Source organism: Neurospora hispaniola, assembly GCF_033458365.1.
Source record: "Neurospora hispaniola strain FGSC 10403 chromosome Unknown B0T23scaffold_3, whole genome shotgun sequence".
Classification (NCBI taxonomy): Eukaryota; Fungi; Ascomycota; class Sordariomycetes; order Sordariales; family Sordariaceae; genus Neurospora; species Neurospora hispaniola.
This window is the reverse complement of record NW_026944408.1, coordinates 3,152,330-3,173,041: the sequence shown is the minus strand read 5'-3', so window position 1 is coordinate 3,173,041 and position 20,712 is coordinate 3,152,330. Positions and strand designations below refer to the sequence as shown.

The 20,712-nt window shown below is 53.2% G+C and overlaps 5 protein-coding genes and 1 non-coding gene across 6 annotated transcripts; 4 read left to right on the top strand and 2 right to left on the bottom strand.

The window, feature by feature from the left end:
• Nucleotides 1–2,868: 2,868 nt before the first annotated feature.
• Nucleotides 2,869–3,970, bottom strand: B0T23DRAFT_120466 (uncharacterized protein). Its single transcript, XM_062832030.1, has 2 exons — nucleotides 3,323–3,970; nucleotides 2,869–2,967 (listed from the first exon to the last, which is right to left on the bottom strand). The coding sequence occupies exons 1-2, from the start codon at nucleotides 3,724–3,726 to the stop codon at nucleotides 2,958–2,960; spliced, it is 414 nt and encodes a 137-aa protein (XP_062694320.1). The 5' UTR covers nucleotides 3,727–3,970; the 3' UTR covers nucleotides 2,869–2,957.
• A 532-nt stretch (nucleotides 3,971–4,502) lies between these two features.
• B0T23DRAFT_394961 (uncharacterized protein) lies at nucleotides 4,503–5,118 on the top strand (the record flags this gene model as incomplete). The annotated part of the gene is made up of 2 exons (XM_062838159.1): nucleotides 4,503–4,947; nucleotides 5,042–5,118. 2 exons carry the CDS (start codon nucleotides 4,503–4,505, stop codon nucleotides 5,116–5,118), a joined length of 522 nt encoding a protein of 173 aa, XP_062694319.1.
• An 874-nt stretch (nucleotides 5,119–5,992) lies between these two features.
• On the top strand, nucleotides 5,993–7,175 carry B0T23DRAFT_377701 (uncharacterized protein). Its single transcript, XM_062837042.1, has one exon. It carries the CDS (start codon nucleotides 6,110–6,112, stop codon nucleotides 7,169–7,171), a length of 1,062 nt encoding a protein of 353 aa, XP_062694318.1. The 5' UTR covers nucleotides 5,993–6,109; the 3' UTR covers nucleotides 7,172–7,175.
• A 4,012-nt stretch (nucleotides 7,176–11,187) lies between these two features.
• On the top strand, nucleotides 11,188–14,590 carry B0T23DRAFT_120439 (uncharacterized protein). The gene is made up of 2 exons (XM_062832029.1): nucleotides 11,188–13,925; nucleotides 14,278–14,590. The coding sequence occupies exons 1-2, from the start codon at nucleotides 11,411–11,413 to the stop codon at nucleotides 14,478–14,480; spliced, it is 2,718 nt and encodes a 905-aa protein (XP_062694317.1). The 5' UTR covers nucleotides 11,188–11,410; the 3' UTR covers nucleotides 14,481–14,590.
• A 717-nt stretch (nucleotides 14,591–15,307) lies between these two features.
• On the bottom strand, nucleotides 15,308–15,397 carry B0T23DRAFT_t134. The gene has a single exon. It is a non-coding gene; the product is annotated as a tRNA-Pro (tRNA).
• Nucleotides 15,398–16,413: 1,016 nt separating this feature from the next.
• On the top strand, nucleotides 16,414–20,712 carry B0T23DRAFT_120425 (uncharacterized protein). The gene has a single exon (XM_062832028.1). The coding sequence runs from the start codon at nucleotides 16,566–16,568 to the stop codon at nucleotides 20,481–20,483; it is 3,918 nt and encodes a 1,305-aa protein (XP_062694316.1). The 5' UTR covers nucleotides 16,414–16,565; the 3' UTR covers nucleotides 20,484–20,712.

Sequence of the window (20,712 nt, the reverse complement as noted above, 5' to 3'; positions counted from 1 at the left end):
ATAGATTCGAAACTTCGAAAGCTGTCTCTTCTCCCATCAATCTGCGAAACGCGATCCGGAATCTGATCAAAATCTGCATGCTATGATGGAGCACATTGCGGAAATGTTTCAAAAGTTTCGGCATCCAACGCATGCGCCGCTGCAATGGTAATCGCGCTGCACTGACAACGCTCAAAGCCAGATCTAACCCCCGCCTTGGGTGGTGGTCTGCTCGGGATGCCTGCAGAAAGTGGAAGACTGCCTCGTTGACAACTCATCAAGAAGCTTGGAACTGAGGAGAAGAGCAGCCTCTTCGCAACTGGTTTCACCAAGTGCGTGCTCACCCAATAGCTGGCCCGCATATCGAAGAAACCGAATGAGAGGCTTCCCTTCTAGCCAATATTGTTCCAGCACTCCTTCCACAAGCCATCTTGGCAACCTGAATGGACAGCCATGCACCACTGAAGAAAGAGATGCCCTTCCGACATGAACCAGTCTCGAGGGCCGGATGGACAAACAGAAATGACAGCGGCACACAATCGTCTGATGGTTATTGCTGACTATCGGCCTGCCGTGTCTGCTGCTGCAAAGAGGCCGTCTGTCTGTTGATGGTTGTGTCGATGTCTGGTCGTCCGGCCGTCTAAATGGACGGAACTGCTCGCGGCGACGACGTCGTCCGATATCAATTCGACGACTTATCGCTCTGACATGCATTGAGCCGCTTCCTGCACTGCCAGCGTGTAATGCAACCGCCTTAGTTTTCTTGAGGATTTTTCAAAGCCGCATCAACATGATGCTAATCCCCCCCACAGTCTCCACGACGGCCGTCACTGGCACCCTCCTCGGCATGGAATTTCCCGACAGCCTCAAACCGCAACATCTGAGTGGCATATCTTGATCTTATCTGCGCTCAATGTTTACCAATGTCTGCCACTGTTTGTCTCACGAGATAAGCTGGTTGGGCTTCACTTACCTGACCGCAATGGCGATGCGACAAATGAGGCAATATAATGGTCGCGAATACCATGGTGCCATTGACCAAGAGAGCGCCGATTTGCTCTTCGTCGTCGTTGTGTGTACACTGAACGGCTCATAAAGTTGATATGTCGCCAACATCATGATTTCCATGCGCAAAGGCACCAATGCGTCCGATATCGTGGGGTCGTCATGCAGGAGAGTCCAAAGAGGGTCAAAGGGAGGTCCAGTCATCGTCGTCGGCGTCCATCAAATCTCGCCGTTTCCCCAGAAGAATCTTCGAGCCGTGTCCCGCCCGTCTCGACTCGAACCGCCGTGACCATCTCCTGTTCCAGCGCCCCAATCGCATGATGGCCTCTTCCATATCCTCCATGCCTGCCGCATTGACTGCGCTCATCAACTTTGTTGAAATGTCGACCGCTACCGCCGTCGCATTAGTCGTTCATTATTTCGCCTCTTCACGTCGTCCATGTGCGCCGACCATGTGTTGAACCACTGCTCAAGTACGGCATGCCGATAACAGTTCCCTTTTTGCCAATGGTGGTAAGCCGTGGACGGGAAGATCAGTCGTCGTTCTGGCCAGAACTTCGAATCGTCCAGATGCCGGTGGAACAACTTCGGTATTACCTTATCGTGGCTCTTTTCGTGATAGAAATCCATCTGAGCTAGATCGTCGTCGATAAGACCGGCGCATTCCTCCAAGCTATCCTTCGCGCCGTGTGTAGCCATGTCGCGGGCGACATTGTCAAAGAGGACGCGTTAAGTCGGTAGATTTTGGACGACCCCGTGCAATGCAACCATCGTAGCAAAAGTTGGTGATCGACTCCCCCTTCACTCATACGCCGATATAACTCTTTTCAGTCTCTCTTGTCCGGTGCAGTTACGCTCCCCTTGCGATCTCCTCGCCACTTGAACCCAACACATCTTAATCTGATCCTGGAAATACAACCGCGGGTTTGTAACACGCATCAGTTTCGAAGAGCGTAACGTATCGACAGTGCAGTAGAAGGTGGTTGAAAAGGTGGGCATACCGATGAACGTATCCGAGTGAACACCGGCATCCGAAAATTGAATACAATCGTAGGTGATTTCTTGAGACGTGAGGATACATCCAGACGTAGTGAAATTTGCAGACGCAATCGATGGAGAATGTTGGAATCGCAAACTGGGTGCCGGACGACAAAGAATGACGGAGGTGGCGAAATCGAGTGTTCGGTCAACAAGGTCGCTACAACTGCTGGGTTGTTAGTGCACTGCCAAGATAGGTACCTACTTTTGCGACCGTCGCAAACTTCCTCGCCGAGCTTCCTTCGTTACAATAGCACCCCATTAACATCATTCCATAACCATGACGGGATGTCTCCTCAAGGTATATCGAACGGGTGAGACATGTTCGTTGGTCTTCCACCACAAGAGGCTGAAGCCATGACATCCTGCTTCATTAGTGGTTTGATCATTGACGGCCGTGTCTGCCATCCGAAGAAATCGCATGCAAGTCCCATATACACAATCACCGCCATGCAAAAGCAGTGATGAGCCACTTTCGCATGCCATTGAAATTTGATGGCCATGAGGCAGAACAGATCAGAAACCCCCAGCGCAAGCCTCTAGCAAGACATGCCCGCTGTCGGATGTCATCCTGCGTAGACTTCATGCCCTGCCACACTCCGCCAAAGAAATTCCAGCCATTCCTTGGTCCCTACCACTGGATGAGTGGCTTGCGTCCGGTCATCGCTCACGATGGTGGCTTGACCAAGTGCCACAACATGTCGTCGATCTCGGAGATTGGTCCAGGAAGTCACACAAATCAACGTGATATGCTGTAACACCCAGAACCCCTCGTTTGGACAGCTTCCGGACATTCAAAGCATCCCGTCAGGCCTTATCTAGAACTTGATCTTATAAGGGTCCAGAAATGCCAAGCCAACTGATTTGGTGGGTAGGGTAAACGAAACCTGCGGTTGGCACGCTGTCGAGTGGACATCGGTCGGACGATAGTGTGGTCAGGGTCTACTGCCTCCAGATGTGTGTGAGTCTCAGAAGAACATCGGTATCAGATGAGTTTCCAGGGGGTGGTGCAAAGCTCCAGATCGGTACTACCCCAGATTTCGACTGGGGCAGAATTTCACCCCGGGGTTACCTCGGCCATCGGCCAGAGGTTAAGGCCCGTCTGTAAGTTCCAACTTGGAACAACATCAACTTCAACACCATCCATCCCGGGGAACATGAACCGTCAAGGTACTCCAAGGGCTGCTATGTCTTGTCGAGAGACGTAAGCTGGTGGTGGCCCAGCACAGCACGTCAATTGTTCTTTTTACAGTCCTCCATGAATGCGTGTGGGCCGATGCATCTTCTCGATGTCACTCACCTGACGAAATTTAATGATATAATAACTGCCTCTGGAGATGACACCGAGGTAACCGGCGGAAGGCCTGTCCGGGGCCGGGTCCGGGGCGGGTTGTCTGGGTAAGGTGTGCTGTGTTGGTAATCCTTACTCCGGGCTGAGGTTTCGGGAAACGGGCGGTTCATCCGGACTGAGACAGGAAGGTATAACGAAAAGGGCGAGAACGTGGCCGGCATCCAAATCCGCGACGGGACGGTCGCAAAAGAAACGGGCATCCAACGTAACGGGGCGGGTATTCGGGACTGGGCGGCAAGGTGGGGCCGCCCTTCCAGTGCTCCAAAGAGTTTCCACACAACCGGCGGCCGGCAAGCGAGACCATTGCAACGGGAGAGACATGTGATGAGAAGGGGTCTCGCCGACGCACACATCTCATCTCATGAATGAGTTCCCATTCCGGCCTCACATTTTTTGGGCATCGGTATGGTTTTCTTGAGGGGCAATATGGCGCGTATGCGGTCTTTCCCAAGGCCGATATCCGTACACCAGATCTCCGGACTTCAGAGTCCTGATGCGGATTTCAGCTTTGGGTTTGACCTTTTTAAAGGAAAAGGAACGGGCAGTCGGACGGGAAAGACCCAAAGAGGGACGGGAGGGTTGCAGGACAAAGGGGCAGGACACAGCATTAAAGAATCCGGAACCGCATGCCCGCACCGGCAGAGGCCGTAGAGGTGCAGGGTCACAGAACGGAGCGATGGCCACGCCACGAAATGCGGGATTGGGGGGGGGGGGGGGGGGGGGGGAGCAAAAGTCGGTAAACATGCGGTATGGCATGTGGCATCAAGACATAAATTGGGCTTGCCAGCGAACTGTGTTCCATTTGTGCCCAACCCTTCCAGAGCTTCCACGTTCTCCGAATCACAACCAGCTCCGACTTGTTCAGGGGAGCTCCTTGCACCAATCACCTTTGGATGGCCTTTGGGGGTCGTCGACAACACATCTTGCATTCCCAGCGAAACACGCCGTCTTTGGCAACTAGTCTCTGCCATTGCCCAACGCTGGTGCCCTACTTTTGGCCGTCCACAGGTTATCCCGTGGAACCTACACACCGTCAATGCCGTTTTGGTGAGCCTCATCCTCGCGATGTTTGGGTGTTTTGACACGACGACACTCATCCGGGCAACCAGGCCAGCTTCCCGCGGTTGACATGTCAATGGAGTGGCTGACACCATCGGGATTCACTCCGGACGACGCATCACCACCAGCAGGAGCACTCCTCCGCCGTACAGATGCTTCTGCCCTGCAAGCGCAGGCCACCCTCTGGCTCTGGAGAACCGAGGATTGCGGCGCAAAATCAGATGTCCAGGGTGTCCCGGCAGCCAAGAACAACGACCAAGCAAAGAAGTGCAAAAACCAAAAAAAAGCCTGCACTCGCTCGTCCTGCGGTTTGACTTTGTCGACTTTTGTTGGCGACCCGCCATCATCGCTACGTCTTGTTGCTCATCATCTTCCGTTCTCGTCCACACCCGATTGCTTTGTGCCTTTGCACGAGTCAGAAGAAACATCCCCCACGCGCGCTTGCTGGCGATCCAAAGTTGACATCGCTCGCTTGTGTCTTTTTGCTGACCGGGAAACGGGGCGTGTGATTGCACGTGTGTGTGTCGTACTCTCGGCCTCCCAACTGCCGGGGCGCACCGGCCAGGATATCGTGTCGCGCCGTATCCGTGCTGCTCGCTGTCGTGACAGCATCAACCTTGCCACACGCTCCCAACTTGGAGGTGGATTATGTCACCATCGTGGGCCCAGCCCTCTGGAGTCTCTAGGGTCTTCTTTATCTTTGTCGTCTTCGTCCGAAGGAAGAGTGCCAGGACACGCCGCTGTTGATCTCGGGTCCGGTTCGCGATCAGAAAAAAATACCTAGGAATCCACTTGTGCGCACGCCGCCAAGCTGTCAAACCCGCCCGCGTGTTTAGTTGAGTCGCCAGCGAGAGCCCTACCGGACCCCTGGATCATTGCGAATCCGCCGAAAAGATCTGATAACCCGGTGAGGTTATCGCCAGCTCCGTTTCGTGGATCCTTCTGGAGTTGGAAAGATTTCGGTGGCCGGTATCCCAGGAAATCCTGGCCGCAGGCTTTTTTCGGTTTTTGCCGTTTTGCTGGACGAATATTTTTTTTTCCTCTCTCCTCCTCTGCCAATTTGAACACTCCTGCGGGCCATAATATTTTGAATTTTCCGTGTTGCGATTTTTTTGCGCTCGCCAAGTTTTGCAAGAAAAAAAAAGAGAACTTGATAAAATACCACCATTTTGGACGGGCGCCCTTTCAACAAGAATTGCATCGATCTTTCGGAAATCCCATTCCGACAAATCAGCTATAGGAAAAGACTAAAGATGGCACAGCCGGACTTTGCTTATTACCGCACGTCGGCCGTTGTGCCAAGTGACCCTTGGCTCTCTACGCGCAGGTGGGAAAATACAGCCTAAATCCCCAAAACATGACCAACCGTCACATCATCCCTCCTTTTGGGGAAATTCGGGGCGCATCCAGAGCTAACTAACCGAATGCACCAAAAGCCCGCTATACAACGACGATACAACATCGTACCAGCAGCACACCAACACCACCTCGTTCGACGTCACCAGCAGGGGTCCCTATCGGCCGCATAGGTAAGAAATCGAACCACCACCTGCCTCCATTCAGCGAGAATATCCCCGTCTTCAGAGGAATGCCGGAAATAACACTGAAGTGAAAAGCGTGGCCTTCTCGACAAGCGGAAATGTCTCGACGTTTAACCTGCCAACGACCGCCGTGTCGATGACGGCGCTAGGCAACGGCCTCGGTCTTGGAAGCAACCTAAAGAGCCAGTACAACCTTGGACGAGCCGGACCCGACCACGTCTACCACGCCGCCGCCGCGCCCACCCCTCAGCTTTACAACCCCCGACCAGCCCCCGTTGACCCATACACTAGCGCGCCAGGCCACGGCGCCGCCCACGGGCACCTTAACGGGCAGTACCGGAGCACCGGGCCCAACCTCAACCTCAACCACACACAGGGGGGATGGGGTGATCACCACCTCCCGGCGTCGTCGTCGCGGTTCGCCTCGTCGTCATCGGCGGACTCGGTCGACGACATCCTGGCTTCGCCCAGCCTCTCCGACTACTCGCTCGACAACCCCTCGCTGTCAACAGCACCCTCCAGCAAGCCGGGCGGCAACAAGAACCACCATCAGAACCACCACAGCCACAATCATCATCACAACAACCACAACGGTGGTAACGGTAACAACAACCGAGGTAGCCGCTCTCAGCGTCGCCCCTCCAACCGGGACGAGTTTGACGGGCCGCACCAATTCCTTCAGCGTCCTCCGCCGGAATACATCGCCATGCAAGAGCGCGAGCTCCCCCACCTGCCGACCAACCTCCTCGTGCAAGAACAGGACTCCGTCCTGACGCAAGTCAACGACCGGCTCTCCCAGTGCGCCTACGACTTTGTAGCCAAGTACCAGTTCCCCATCCCTTTGACCCAAGACATGCGGCCCGTCGAGAGACCGCAGGACCGCGAATGGACCGAGTGGGTGTACCTTTTGAAGAGACTGGCTACCAAGCGGAGAATCCCCGCGCGGGTGCTGTATAACGGGCAAATCAAGCAGTTTGTGACGATTTTGGAGAACAGTCTGGAGATGAGGCACGCGGCTAAGCATCAGAGTCGTCCGTTGAAGGACGATCGGAATATCTTGCAGCTGATCAGTGCGGGGATTCAGGTCGCCAAGATCCTCAAGGATGCGCCGGCTATGGACTTTTTGGATAAGCTGTATGTGAGGACGGAGCAGCAGATCCAGGAACGGGCGGCGGCTGCGGCGGCCAGGTTTCGCTGAGGGCTTGGGGTGGGTGGGGTGAAGCGGGAGGTTGTGAAGGTTGAAGATGATGGATGCCCTTACTCTCGAGTGGGAGTGGATGATCCTTTACACCTACACCTTTACTTACAGTACCTCTCTGCGACTTCACCAGCTTGATTTTGAATCCTTGGTTCTGCTTTTTATGCGCGTTTGGTCTGGTTTGGTTATATCCCCCTACAGGACTCCCCTTTTGGATCTGGATCTCAAGTTTGCTTTATTATTATGGTTGCATCATTGGTCAGGAAGATACACGGGAGAAGGAACGGCCGCGAGGCTATATATATATAGAAGGTTTGGTCATGTAGCATCCACTCGGTCGGATGCACTTTTATTATACCTGTTTCTCTTCTTTTCTTTTCCGGTTTTTTTTCTTTCCTTCTTTTCCCCCCTTTTTTTTTCTTTTTTTTTTTTTTTTTTTTTTTCGTTTGTTTGTTTTGCTTGAGATTCTGCTTTTGGTTTTTAGAAGAAGAACCCCAGACGGACACAACATTGTCTCGACAAATCTACAGGAGGTTATATCTACGCCAAGGACAAGTCCAGGAAAGGCTTGTCGGCGAGCTTTTGTTGGAATTCTGGTATGGAAAGGGATGGGACAGAACCAAGGACAAATATGCCTCTAAATGTCTGTCCAGGATGATCAAAGTTACCTAGGGAAAGAGGGGGGGGGGGGAAGTGAGGGAAAACAGCAAAAAGAGGAAAACACCTTGGATAAATGAATTTGGGATTGGAGACGGGAAAAGCGCATACTGGTTGGATATAAGCAAGGAAGGAAACGGATAAAAGAACTGTCGATATACCTCACTCATCTCATCTCATCTCAGCTCGGATATGGAAATGGATATGGAACACCTTCATTGGACAACTTGGACTCGGAAAGAGACGATGCTCGGGGTATAAGGGGTGGTATTGACGTCATCTTTGCCTTCCTGTATCTTTGGGATTCCCCTCTCGTGGTTGCTATAGGTTCTCTTGATGTACGCTGTGCAATTAAGTGAGGTGCTGGGTGGGGTGGGTGTTAACGTACCCAAGTGTCTTGGGAGGGTGGTCTTTTGATACTGTTAGTTATTGGCTTTTAAATGACTTGGCCTTACAGTTTGATAATTCGAGATTGCTGCTCGCTCGTCTTCTGCAGTCTTTCCTTCACACCCACAGTCACCTCACCAACCATATGAGCTTGCTTCAGGCCCTGCCCGCTCTACGCTACATACTCCTACCGAATAACAACAACCGGCCCGACCTCGTTCGTTGTGTAGCACGGAGTATATCTCACCACCTCCCTTGACTGCCTACATGTCCTCCTTCCTTGACTGCCTTTCTTACCGAACCAGACTACCTCTACCGATTACTGGTTGCCACACTCCTTTTGCCACTGTCACTGCTCAATGTCGTGATTACAGGTTGTGTTGTGTTGTGTTGTGTTGCCTTACCTGTCATGTCATTCTTACTGCCTTTTTCCATCTTCTCACCTCATTTGGGCTTATCTAAAGGGAAGGAACCCAAGTCTGCGATGATGAGCTGCTTTGTTTCGGCTTTGTTTCGGCTTTGTTTATCGAGGTCTTTTCAAAGAGATACTTACGACATACAGGGGGGCCTTGCTTGAGTCTCCTGTTTGTATGGTATGCCCATGGTTGGTGCTTAGTAGTCGGGTTAACACCATTATGAAAATATATGACAAAAGACTCACGAGTACAGTCCCGAAATGCAGGTAGAGAGAGAGGCAAAAGGTCAAAGGTATGCGACTACTCTATCGCCATAAAAGCTCCTCGGCAGCCGTCAAACGCAACTGGGTAAATTGACGGTTAACCACTATGTGCCGATGTATGTGGTGGACGACATTCCCTTGAAAGTGGAATTCTTCAAGTTTTTAAGGTACCATATTATACGCTCGTTTAGCACAACGATGAGGCTCAGCTTCTGACTATCCTTCGTTGGTTCCTAGATTTTGCCCCATTTTTTCGTGATGCTGAGTAGTTATTCATTGAAGTCAAACTCGTAGTTGATGACACCACGATCAAGTTTCTAGTTGGATCTTACATGACACCTATACCATAACATGTTCAAGCCGAGGCCGAGGCGAGCGGATATAAGAACGTGTGGTTTAAATCTGTGGTGTAAGTCGTGTTTTGGTGTGTAGTGTATTGTGTGCCGTGGGGAAACACAGCATGTCCACCTGGTCCTTGTCCTTGCCCTTTCTTTGCAATGAATCCATGATGCCTAACGCTGGGTATACTAGGTGTGGGCACGCTTGAGATGGTGGCACCGTGGGGGCAAGTTGGTGACCGAGAAGTTCAAGTACCTAGAGGTAATGAGAGATGTTGAACGGATTCTTGATGTTCAAAATTGATCTTGGCGTTTTTTGTTTGTTAGTACTTGTAGGTGTTGGTCATCATCACCGCGGTCGTCATCATCGGCACCAGGGGATGTGGTCGTGTGTAAGTCGCGTGTGAGTGATAGTTGATCGAGGCATTGCTGGCCTTGGCGGGCTGTCCTTTCACAGTTCATCAGAGTAGCAACCACATGTCATTGTATAGATGCTGAACAGAATTCTAGACACTTTGTTCCATTGAACCTGTCCGCTCCGCCTTAAGGTACTGTCGTTCATTCATTCATTCGTTGAGACAAACCCTGACTCGATGCCTCCGGAAGTGTTGGGCTCAGATGAAGGTAGGACGGATTGTTTGCTGAGTCGAGTGACGTCGCCCTGGATTCCATCTGTGGTAACCTCGTCTCCACGAAATCTGTCCGTCCGTCCATCCATGGACGTGTTGCGTTGCAAGCAAGGGGGATCCAGGAAAGTGAAACGAAAGCGACAAAGCTAGTGGAAAGCCTCGGTGTGTAGTACGGTAAGATCAGTACATGAAAATGGAAATGGTACAGTAAAATGGTAGGGAAACCAGAGGAAAGAGATGGAGGCCACTGGCTAGTGGGAGGAGGCGCGGTTCAAATAGTGGCTGTTGGAATCGGTATCCAATCGGGTATAGCGCCGCCAAGAGGGGTTGGCTTTTCATCCTTCTTCCTTTCCTGACTTGCGCATCGAGACATTCCCCCCCCCCCAATCTGTCCCCAATGTCCCCTCTCTGGATGACACCTCGCCCACCTCATGTCCCTCCACATGCCTCCCGCAGAACACACCCAAGGGTTGCGCATCCCCTGGTAACAGGGCGGGCTGAGTGAACCAGCCTTCGACTCTGTCCAATAGGAACATGATGGTGACGATGATCTGGAGGAATGGGCATGCAGGTTGCGCATCTGTTCGGTACCCTGAAAAGGTTAGTTATATCGTCTGGTTTGTTGAAGACGGGTCTTTGACACTCTTGACACTTCTCTCGATACAAGTTTGAAGCCACTCCCGGCCTGTCTACCGTGTACAACATTGTATCCCATCGGGTTCAATCTGTCATGGAGGGGTAGATCTCAAGCAGGCAAACGTCTTGTCTCGGCTTTGACTGACCTGTCCTTGACGACGTCAGGTCAGGGTCTCTTCAGAACCAAAAGGACTCGGGAAAAAAACACTGATCTTTTTTGTGTTTCCAATATCTGATTCATCTTCCTCGTTTCCAGTTCTTCAACTCACTTCTCGTTCCCATCATTCTTCCCATCGCCCTCTTTTCACAACCCTCTTGACTCTCTGAATGGGCATGCCTCGGTCTTGGTAGCTGTCGTGACTCGACTCTGCCCTTCCACACGTCCTGCTGCGACACCTCTCCTTGGTCTTGAACACTCTTGATACGGCAAACAAGAAAATGACACTCTGTTTAAAGGAGCATTCCATGAGCCATTGATCTTGCGTGCTGCGGCATCCCAAGCTCTCGCTGGATATAAGAACGAGGATTACATCGCACAGAATCCCGAATCCGTTTCACCTTTCTATACCACTTTCGAATAGACCGTTTAACAAGCTTCAAAGAGTTCAACTGTCCAGATCATCACCGCAACACAACATCACACTAGCGTACCACCCTACGTCCACAAAGCCATAGACAACAGGCTCTTTACGTTTCACCAACCGAGGTCCTAGCCAACGCATCTCAAGGCGTCCAAGACCCCGAGCCCCTAGAGCAAGGAGGTTCCCCGTTCAAGGAAATCCCAAAGATCGCCTTTCCAACCGCCAAAGTGGAGGAATCAAAGAACGAAGCCCTCGACACTACGAGGGCTACTGACAAGGGCAAAGGCCGCGAAACCATAACACCACCCGCCGAAGCTGCTCCCTCGGAAACCATGTCTACTGCACCCCTCATGAGCTACTCACCCTTTCAGGGACATCATGGTAACCCTGAGCATGAGCAAGCTGAATGCGAACACAACTACGAGTATGGTCATCAGCATGACCACGCCCACACCCACAGCCCCCAACATGGATATGCCCCCGAGTCCATCGGCGGTGACTCGGATTTTGAACAACACGCTTGGGCTTTTGTCAATGTCAGCCCCGATACCGGTACTTTGGGCGGCCTTCAGGCCAGCCCTGTCCAGGGTAGTCTAAGCTCTTGGACCAATGTTGAGGGACAGTTTGGCGGCGGTTTAAGCCCCCTGCCAGCTGCCTTGACTCCAGATGCCTTGTCTGGCTCGCCCGAAGGTGGTTACCAATTCTCCGCTGATGATTTCTCACAATTCGATGGGTATACCTTCGACAACATGGACATCAACTCTATTCTGTTTCCTCATCCGCAATATGAACAAGGTATGGCTGCTGTGGGACCATCTGAACAGCCTGCCAGCCACCAGAACCAACAATCACAGAACTTTCAGGACGACTTTGACCTCCACATTGTCTTGTCCGATGTTAATGTCCCACCCTGGGATCCTCTTCATCCTGGTGGCCTCGAGCTCGGGTACATGGAAGAAGTCCCCTCCCCCTTCAACATGGAAGACTTTAACATCGAGATCGGCCCAGGTGCACTCAGTTCCAGCCCACCAGAGAGTATCAACAGCCACACCTTGAGCCATCACTCTGCCCCAGAGGATGCTCCTCACCTATCCGTTCAAGTCCAGCAGCGGTACCCAGCTCCCTCCATCCCCGTTCCGGGCCCCTCCTCATCTTCGCACGCGACCTCCAAGCCCACTGCCATCCATAAGACCCGTGGCAATGCTCGCGTTCAGAAGAAAAAGGTACCACCCAGCCCGTCTACAGTCACCTTCTCTTCCACATCCTCCGGCAGCGTGACCGTCAACATCTCCGGTGAAAACAAGTTCGTCGTCATCACCCCGCAGTCCATCAGCCAGAACGCTGCTAAGGGCAGCAGCGCGGCCTTGTTCGGCGGTAAGGACGCCGAGGGAAGCAGCCGCACCACCCTCAGGGGCCGCAAGGGTCCTCTCGCCATCTCCACCGCCGTTTCTGCCTTGCAAGTCCGCCGCATAGGTGCCTGCTTCTGCTGTCACGCTCGTAAGGTGTCGTGCGAGGAAACACGCCCGTGCCGGCGGTGCGAGAAGCTTAAGCTCACTGTGCCCGAGGTGATCTGCTGGCAGTTCAGCGACTTCACCGAGGTCATCTTTCCGGGATGGCTGAAAGTACATCTGAAGCGGGAAGGCGCTAAGGGAGCAGAGGAGTACGTAAGGGAAAACGTTGCCTCTTTCTTGGTGCGCTTCCGGGAGGACGAAGAGGAGAACTCCGAGAAACCGATCAAATTGCGTCTGACTCTCGGCCGTGGCTTCAACAAGGATGCTATGCTCACCGTGTTTGCCAAGTTCTTCACTCCCACGCCCAACGCCCCCGACGCTACGAGGTGGTACACCGTGCGCGAACACTCGCTCGGGGCGGGCCACGGGCTCGTCCTCGAAGAGTCCCCGGCAACGCCGATTGCGCTGCCGTATGGCTGGCTCGACCAGCGCGAAGAACTGCGCCGGCATCTGCGCCAGTTCCACGAGGGACTATATAACGAAGACCAATGGGCTTACCTCCTCACACAATCGTGCGAGCATACTACCAAAATCCCCAATCGGGTGCTTCCTATTTTGCGACGATACGCCAACGAATCTCGCAACGGCATGGTCAAGCGCGCGCTGCAGATTCTGACCATGAACTACACCATGTCTTACCACCTGCACCTGGACCCGGAATCCGTGCACGCTATTGAGGTTGCGGGGTATCGGGTGCCTGAGGGCTTGGACAGGAAGGTTCTGACGGCCAGGGTGCTCAATAGGCAGCTGAAAGCGGTGACACACGACATGATTGAGCGTGAGGTGAGGAGGCTGTTTGAGGACTTCAGCAAGGCGCTGAAGCCAAGATCCCGCAAGGAATGGGCGGGCTGCTTTGCGGCGTTTGCGGCGCTCAGTGTGTTTTTGGAGTATAAGGAGGCACAGGCGGACGCGTATGTGGTTATGGAGAATGAGGTCAAGAAGAGGGATTGGTTGTATAAAGTTCAGCAACGGCAGCAACAGCAGCAGTACCATCAGCATCAGCAACAGGAAGCGGAAATTATTATGGGCAGGAAAGAGGGGGGTATCGAGGACATCGGGGAGATTGAACAAGGCATGGACCAGTTGAAGATGGACTTTACTCGCAGACAAGCCTGGGATACACTCGAGGCGATCGACAACTTGCCGTTCAGGCAGTTCATGTATCAATTTCACCAAATTTATCAAACGCATCCGTCGACGGCAAAAGACGGGAAGGCGTTTAACCCATTCGTGGATGATGAGGCGTTGGAGAGCCTGAAGGAGTTCCCGGATGGCGAGGCGGCCATCTATATGGTGAAGACATTCCGGGATCGGTTCTTTGACGTTTCGGATGTTCGTAAGTTTTGCCCTTTTCCTCTTGAACCCCGTATCTCTGCCGTGGAAAAAATCCGCCTTCCGCTCTCACCACCATCCCATCTTCCCCTCCATGACTTGTATGGTCTCTGGCCTCTTGGACGGCTCCAACCTTGGTAAATTCATACACCTTGAGCGAACCTTAACATTCAAGCCATGTCCCACATATACTTCCTACCCTCCTTCTCCATTCCCTCTCAGGTTTTCCTTTGAACCCTTCACCCGTAATCTTCCAATTTCCCCACTTTCCAATCCCACCCATAAGCACCGATTTTCTCTTCTACCAAAGCCAATACTCCCAAAACACCAACTAACAACACCCGCAACCGAAACAGGCCACGAACTCGACTTCCTAACGTTCGACCCCAGCGGTCCTCCCAAAGAGAACGTCGACCCTTTCACCGATCCCGCCAATAAAAACAAGACGAGCCTCTTCCACTTGTTCACCGGTCGACTTCTCTCCAAGTTCTTGCTTTCGTTCATTGACGAGAGAATGATTATGGGATCTACCGGTTTCACCGGCGGTGGTGGTATGTGAATTGTGAAGTGCGCGGTGTTGTGGGGTATGCTATGTGATGTGAAGGGAAACAAGGGGTTAAGGTATGGATGGAATACGAAGTACGATACCAAGGGGTATGGCTTGCTAACTTTCTACAACTAGCCTCTGTTACATTCGTCCTGCTCGTTCTTGTTTTTTTCTTTCTTCTCACCCACCCTTGTAAAATCCCGACCTGAACTGACCACAATTCGCCTATCGCTAGGCAATGGAGGAAACGAGGGCGTAACAGTTGCTTCGAACCTTGACAGCACCAGCGGGGTAGAGAGCGACTATGAGAGCGGAGACGAGCTTAACCCCAACGTCAACAATGACAACGAAGACGACGACAAGGGCGATAACACCGGTGGGAATGTCTCTGTTATTGATGACAACGAGAAAGTCAAAAACAGCGACAACAATGACCCCAGAGAGATGATCGGAGAAGCTGGCTCGCTGCGTGTCTTCCTCAAAGTCATTCTCTTTCCGAGTCTCGCTGCTTTCTTTGCGGGCTTTGCTTAAGGCGTGGAGCGTTGGATTTCTCATCGGCTGGGATCACACAAGACGGAATAGCGGGCACTTGGGCATGGGCATGACTGGTTGCGTTTGCATTGCGTTGCGTTCGATCGAGCAAAGAGTTTCGGAGTTCAGGGGTGTCGAACCGAGGAGAGGTCGGAGTTTCGGGTGTCATTTTTCCTTCTTTATGTTGTCTTCAAAAGGACATATAACACCTGGCTGGTGATGCTTGAGTGGCTGTTGTATTCAGCAACGTCTATTTCTGCTTACCTCCCTCACCCAGGGAATGACTCGCAAAAAGAAGAAAAAAAGATGGGGCCACCCGGGGATTGAACCCGGGACCTCTCGCAAGAATGCTCAGGATTGAACCCTAAGCGAGAATCATACCACTAGACCAGCGGCCCGTTTGATTTATGATGGTAACACTTGCCAGTATTGGTACCTAAGAGCAGACTCGGAGCTGCTCAGCACTGGTATGACCAGTGTGAATGTGTACAGTCATGGTAGAATAATTAGGGTTGCGAGCAGAGATATCCTCCACCCCAACGGTAGGGCTCGGTGAGACTCGAGCCAACCTTGACTCTGAAGAAGATAAAAATCGCACGACTCGCAGGTGTCTTTGAGATGCGTTGAAGATCGATCTTGGTTCGCGTGGGCGAGTGTAGATCATTTCTTTCCTAGTTGATGCGAATGCGGTTGGCCTTGTTGAGGTTGGATTGTGTCGTCCAGATGGTGCCTTGGTGGATCCCCCTGGTATTAGTGTTAGTGGTTTTTCGGGATGAACCGACAGGGTTGGCAGCTGATGGTGTGCAACAACATTTCAGTCCAGAACAACGACGATGTGGATATCGCGCTGCCTCCATCTTGCACGTTGAACCGTGACATCTCCAACACACAGGATCGGGCAGATTCATCGGACTGAGAGTCGCATCCCATTTGATGTCACAATGTCCCTGGGACATGTGCGATCGCTTAACAGACGCCAACCCCTGGAAAGCCGAAATGCCAAGCCTGAAGCTATTGAAGGCCAAGCAGCTCAAGATGATGTCATTGCCCGCTGTTGCCTCTTCTTTCACCTGCAGTGCCCATGACGGGACTTGTACAGAGAAAACAGGAATAATAGATTGCGGCTACCCTTGCATTCGAGTAACATTGGACCTCGCGGCGCGTGAGCAGACTCGGCAGTGACACGAACCACTTTCGCTGATCAAGGAACCGAACCCAACCAACGGCCACTCCTTTTGAAGAAGATCAAATCCATCATTTAGACTTACCTTGTTAAACACCAGAGCAAGAGCTCTCCCACTACAGTTGGCAAATTCATCTGGGGAGAAACATGTTCCGTCGCCAATAACCCGTTACCTAACCAGCCCAACAACGCAGCAGGTGCACTTGACGTAAAGCGTCTTCTTTCATGCGTCACAGTCGCTGGTGGTACCATTAACTCGTCATATAATATCAATCCTCCCACAGCAAGACGCGCGCTACGTCCAAGCACCGCGACCATCATAACGAGCATCTTCCTTGAAGAGAGATACCCTCGGGCCCAAGCCCTCCAAGCATCACAACACGATGGCTACCGCTTTCGAAACGCAACCGCTGGTTGCAACAACCTCGGATACCTCCGACCCAGCCCCCGTCAAGCTCGAAACAAGCACGAGTCCGACCGGTGCCCAAGTCACTGTCATTCGCGACGCCAAGGGTAACCTTCTTTACCCTTCCCATGTTCCCCCTGAAACCCAGTCACCGAGCTTCTCCCCAGCCATTCCCCCCACGTCGCAGAACAAAAAGCAAGACCAAGCGAACCCGATAGACAAAGTCTCAGAATCGCCAGGACTGCGAAAAACCCATACCGAACCCATCAAGCGACCCATGAACAAACAATGGCAGACCGAGGCACCGAGACAAACCAATAGACAAGACTCCTTCGCCGTACCGGCTATGAAGCGCGCCGGGACCAACACATCTCTGTGGGATCCCAGGGCACTGCACGCCTTTGGCGACAACTCGGATTCCAGTAGCGAGTCCTCGTCGGATGAAGAAGAGCATGCCCCTGGCCACAAGAAGCCCCTCTTTCGGAAGAAACAAGCCGACAAAAAACAGCATGAACGACACGGCCACTTTGGCAAATTCAATGTTGGAAATGAAAACTACAGGACAAAGGGCAGGGTCTCCAAGCGTGATGGCCGCCTCAACATCTCGGTCAACGACACGAGCAGTACGGGTTATCTAGCAAAGGCCCTGGGAATGGCAGCCAAGAAGGTGATGCCGGCAAGGGGCGAAAATTCCAACAAGAACGCTGAGCAAACCAGAAAGACTTCGGTCGTGTCACGACTCTCCACGGCCTCGACTACGGCCGGTCCAGACAAGATTTCCTGCCCAAAGCTAAACATTGTCATTATGGTCATCGGTTCCCGCGGCGATGCGCAACCCTTCTTGAAGATTGGAAAGGTTCTAAAAGAGCAATACGGCCATCGCGTGCGTATCGCTACACACCCTGCCTTTCGCGACTTTGTCGAGAAGGATTCCGGCCTCGAGTTCTTTTCCGTCGGCGGCGATCCAGCAGAGCTCATGAGCTTCATGGTCAAGAATCCCGGTATGATCCCGACTCTGGAATCAGTAAAAGCTGGCGACATCGGAAAGCGACGTGCCGCCATGGCGGGCATGTTTCAAGGTTTCTGGCGAGCTTGCATCAATGCCACCGATGACGAGCGGGATGTTCACAACCTCAAAATGATGGGACGCATGGACCCCTTTGTAGCCGATGCCATCATCGCCAACCCTCCCAGCTTTGCCCATATCCACTGCGCCGAGGCGCTGGGTATTCCCGTCCATTTGATGTTTACCTTCCCATATACCCCCACCCAAGCGTTTCCCCATCCACTTGCCAGCATCAAAAAGTCCAATGTCGACCCCGGCTATACGAACTGGATCTCCTATCCTCTAGTCGAGATGATGGTTTGGCAAGGTCTCGGCGATTTGGTCAATGACTTCCGCGTCAAGACACTCGGTCTCGATCCCGTTTCTACCCTCTGGGCCCCCGGTGCTACCTACCGTCTGCACGTCCCATTCAGCTACCTCTGGAGTCCCGGTATTGTCGCCAAGCCCGAGGACTGGGGCGACGAGATTGACGTATCCGGCTTTGTCTTCCTCGAGCTGGCTTCTACCTTCCAACCTCCCGATGACCTAGTTAAATTCCTCGAAGCAGGCGAGGCCCCTGTTTACATCGGCTTCGGATCCATCGTCGTTGACGACGCAGACAGGTTCACGCAGATGATCTTCGATGCCGTCAAGCTAGCCGGTGTGCGCGCCCTCGTCTCCAAAGGCTGGGGTGGTCTTGGTGGCGACAGTCTCGACGTTCCCGAGAACATCTACATGCTCGACAACACACCGCACGACTGGCTCTTTCCCCGGGTGCGCGCCTGCGTGATTCACGGTGGTGCAGGCACCACTGCTATTGCGCTCAAGTGTGGTAAGCCGACCATGATTGTGCCCTTCTTTGGCGACCAGCATTTCTGGGGTGCCATGGTGAGTAACTCCAAGGCTGGCCCGGAGCCTGTGCCGTACAAGAGTCTGACGGCGGAGAAACTCGCCGACGGAATCAAGTACTGTCTCACCGACGAGGCTGTGACAGCCGTGGAGGAGATTGCTCATCGGATCAGTGAGGAAGGCGATGGTGCCGAGAATGCTTGCAAGGCGTTCCACAAGGGCTTGATGCTCCATGGTGACCGGTCGATGCGGTGCTCAATTCTGAGAGATAAGGTGGCAGTCTGGCAAGTCAAGGGGAGCCCGACAGGTTTGAAGCTGAGTGCCATGGCTGCGGACCTCGCGGTCGAGAAGAGACTCACCTCGTGGAAGAACTTGAGGCTGCTCCGTCATGTCGAGTGGAATGACTTTGAAGGACCTGGTGAGCCGGTGACGGGCGTGGCTGGCACGGTTGTCTCGACGGTAGGCGATGTGTTTTCGGGAATTGGTGGAGTGCCAATCAGGCTGGGCAAGAAGGCCAAGCAGAGGAAGGTCAAGAAGCAAGAGAAGAGGGAAAGGCGGGAGAAGAAGTTGAAGGCTCGAGAGGCTAGATTGGAGGGGAAGGGGAAGGCCAAGGAGAAGGGCAACTCAGCAGTCAATGGCGAGAAGGTGGACAAGCCCTCTGAACAGCAAAACGAAACCATTCAAAAAGTCGAAACTAAAGATCACGCCGCCGCCGCCGCCGATGATAACAAGTCAGACGCCCAATTTTCCGGTCGATCAAGCGACTCCAAACCAGATGACGCCACCGCTGTCGACAACAACTCCAACGAGACCACCCCCGATTCAGGTCAATCACTCCCCAACATCACCACAACAACCACCAACGCCATCCACAACACGCGTTCCCGCTTCGACTCCCTACCCCCCTCCCCCTCTCCATCCCCCCTCCACGCACCCATCCGCCCTGCAACCGACCACCGCACCGACACCAACCTAACCACCATGACCACCACCACCAACGGCGGCGAATCGACCACCGACCCGGCCGAGGTCGCCGAGGAGATCGTCCACGAGATCGGCCAAGGCGCCATCAAGTCCGCCTCGGCCATCGCCCGCGCCCCCGTTGACCTCTCCATTGCTCTCGCCCAGGGCTTCCACAACGCGCCCCGTCTGTACGGGGACGACACCGTCCGCCGCCCCACGCGCGTGACGGGGATCAAATCCGGTCTGAAAGCCGCAGGCCACGAGTTTGTGTTTGGGATCTATGATGGCTGGACGGGCCTTGTGCGGTTGCCGTATCGTGGGTTCAAAGAAGGTGGTATCAGCAGCAAACCCTCTGGTTCTGCTTCACGACCAGGAACAGGAACAGGGTCACAAGGAGGCAGCACCGCCAACGACAATAACGATGCGGGAGCAACGACGACAAAACCAGCTCCCGCGGGACGGATGGTTGGTCTCGTCAAAGGTGTGGGCATGGGGCTAACTGGGTTCGTGCTGAAGGACATTTCGGCGATTATCGGCCCGATCGGGTATACACTCAAGGGAGTAGTCAAGCAGGCTCAGAGAGGTCGGGGACCGGCGAAGTATATCAGAAAGGCAAGAATCGTGCAGGGAGCAAGAGAGCTGGAAGCCGTCAGCCCCGAAGAGAGAAGGAGGAGGATGGAGGAGGTGGTAGAGGGGTGGAAGGTCTTGAGGGAGTTGTGGGATGAGTTGCAGGAGGTTGAGAGGGGGGATAAGGGGAGGAAGCAGAAGACAATGAACAACAATAATAGTAATAAGCAGGCTATAACGAACGGGAAGGCGACCAATGGAACTCCGGTCGTGGATGGGGTGGTGAGTAATGGTGTGAAGAACGAGAAGGAGAGGAAGGATAATACGATGGAACGAAACCGAGCACGAAAGAGGTGGGTGATGGCAAGGGGACTAGGAAGAAGAAGGAGGGTGGCGGTGCAGGGGGAAGCGTTTGAGAGCGTGGAAATGGCGAGGAAGGCTTTGGAGGAGTTGAGGGCTTCTTCGCCGTAGTCCCGTTGTTAGAAGCGGCGGGAGCTAGATACCTCTGGTAGGTTTTGTTGTTTTGAGTATATTACGTCCTTGGTCTCCTTCGCATCATTGGATGTTCGGAAAGGTGATAGATACCCCTCAGAGACAAAAAGTTGGAATCGGAGTCGGAGTTTGGCGGGCGCAAGGGACAAGAGCAGCGGGCTTATATACATATACCCAACGTACACGAGTATTGATGAACATAGCAAAA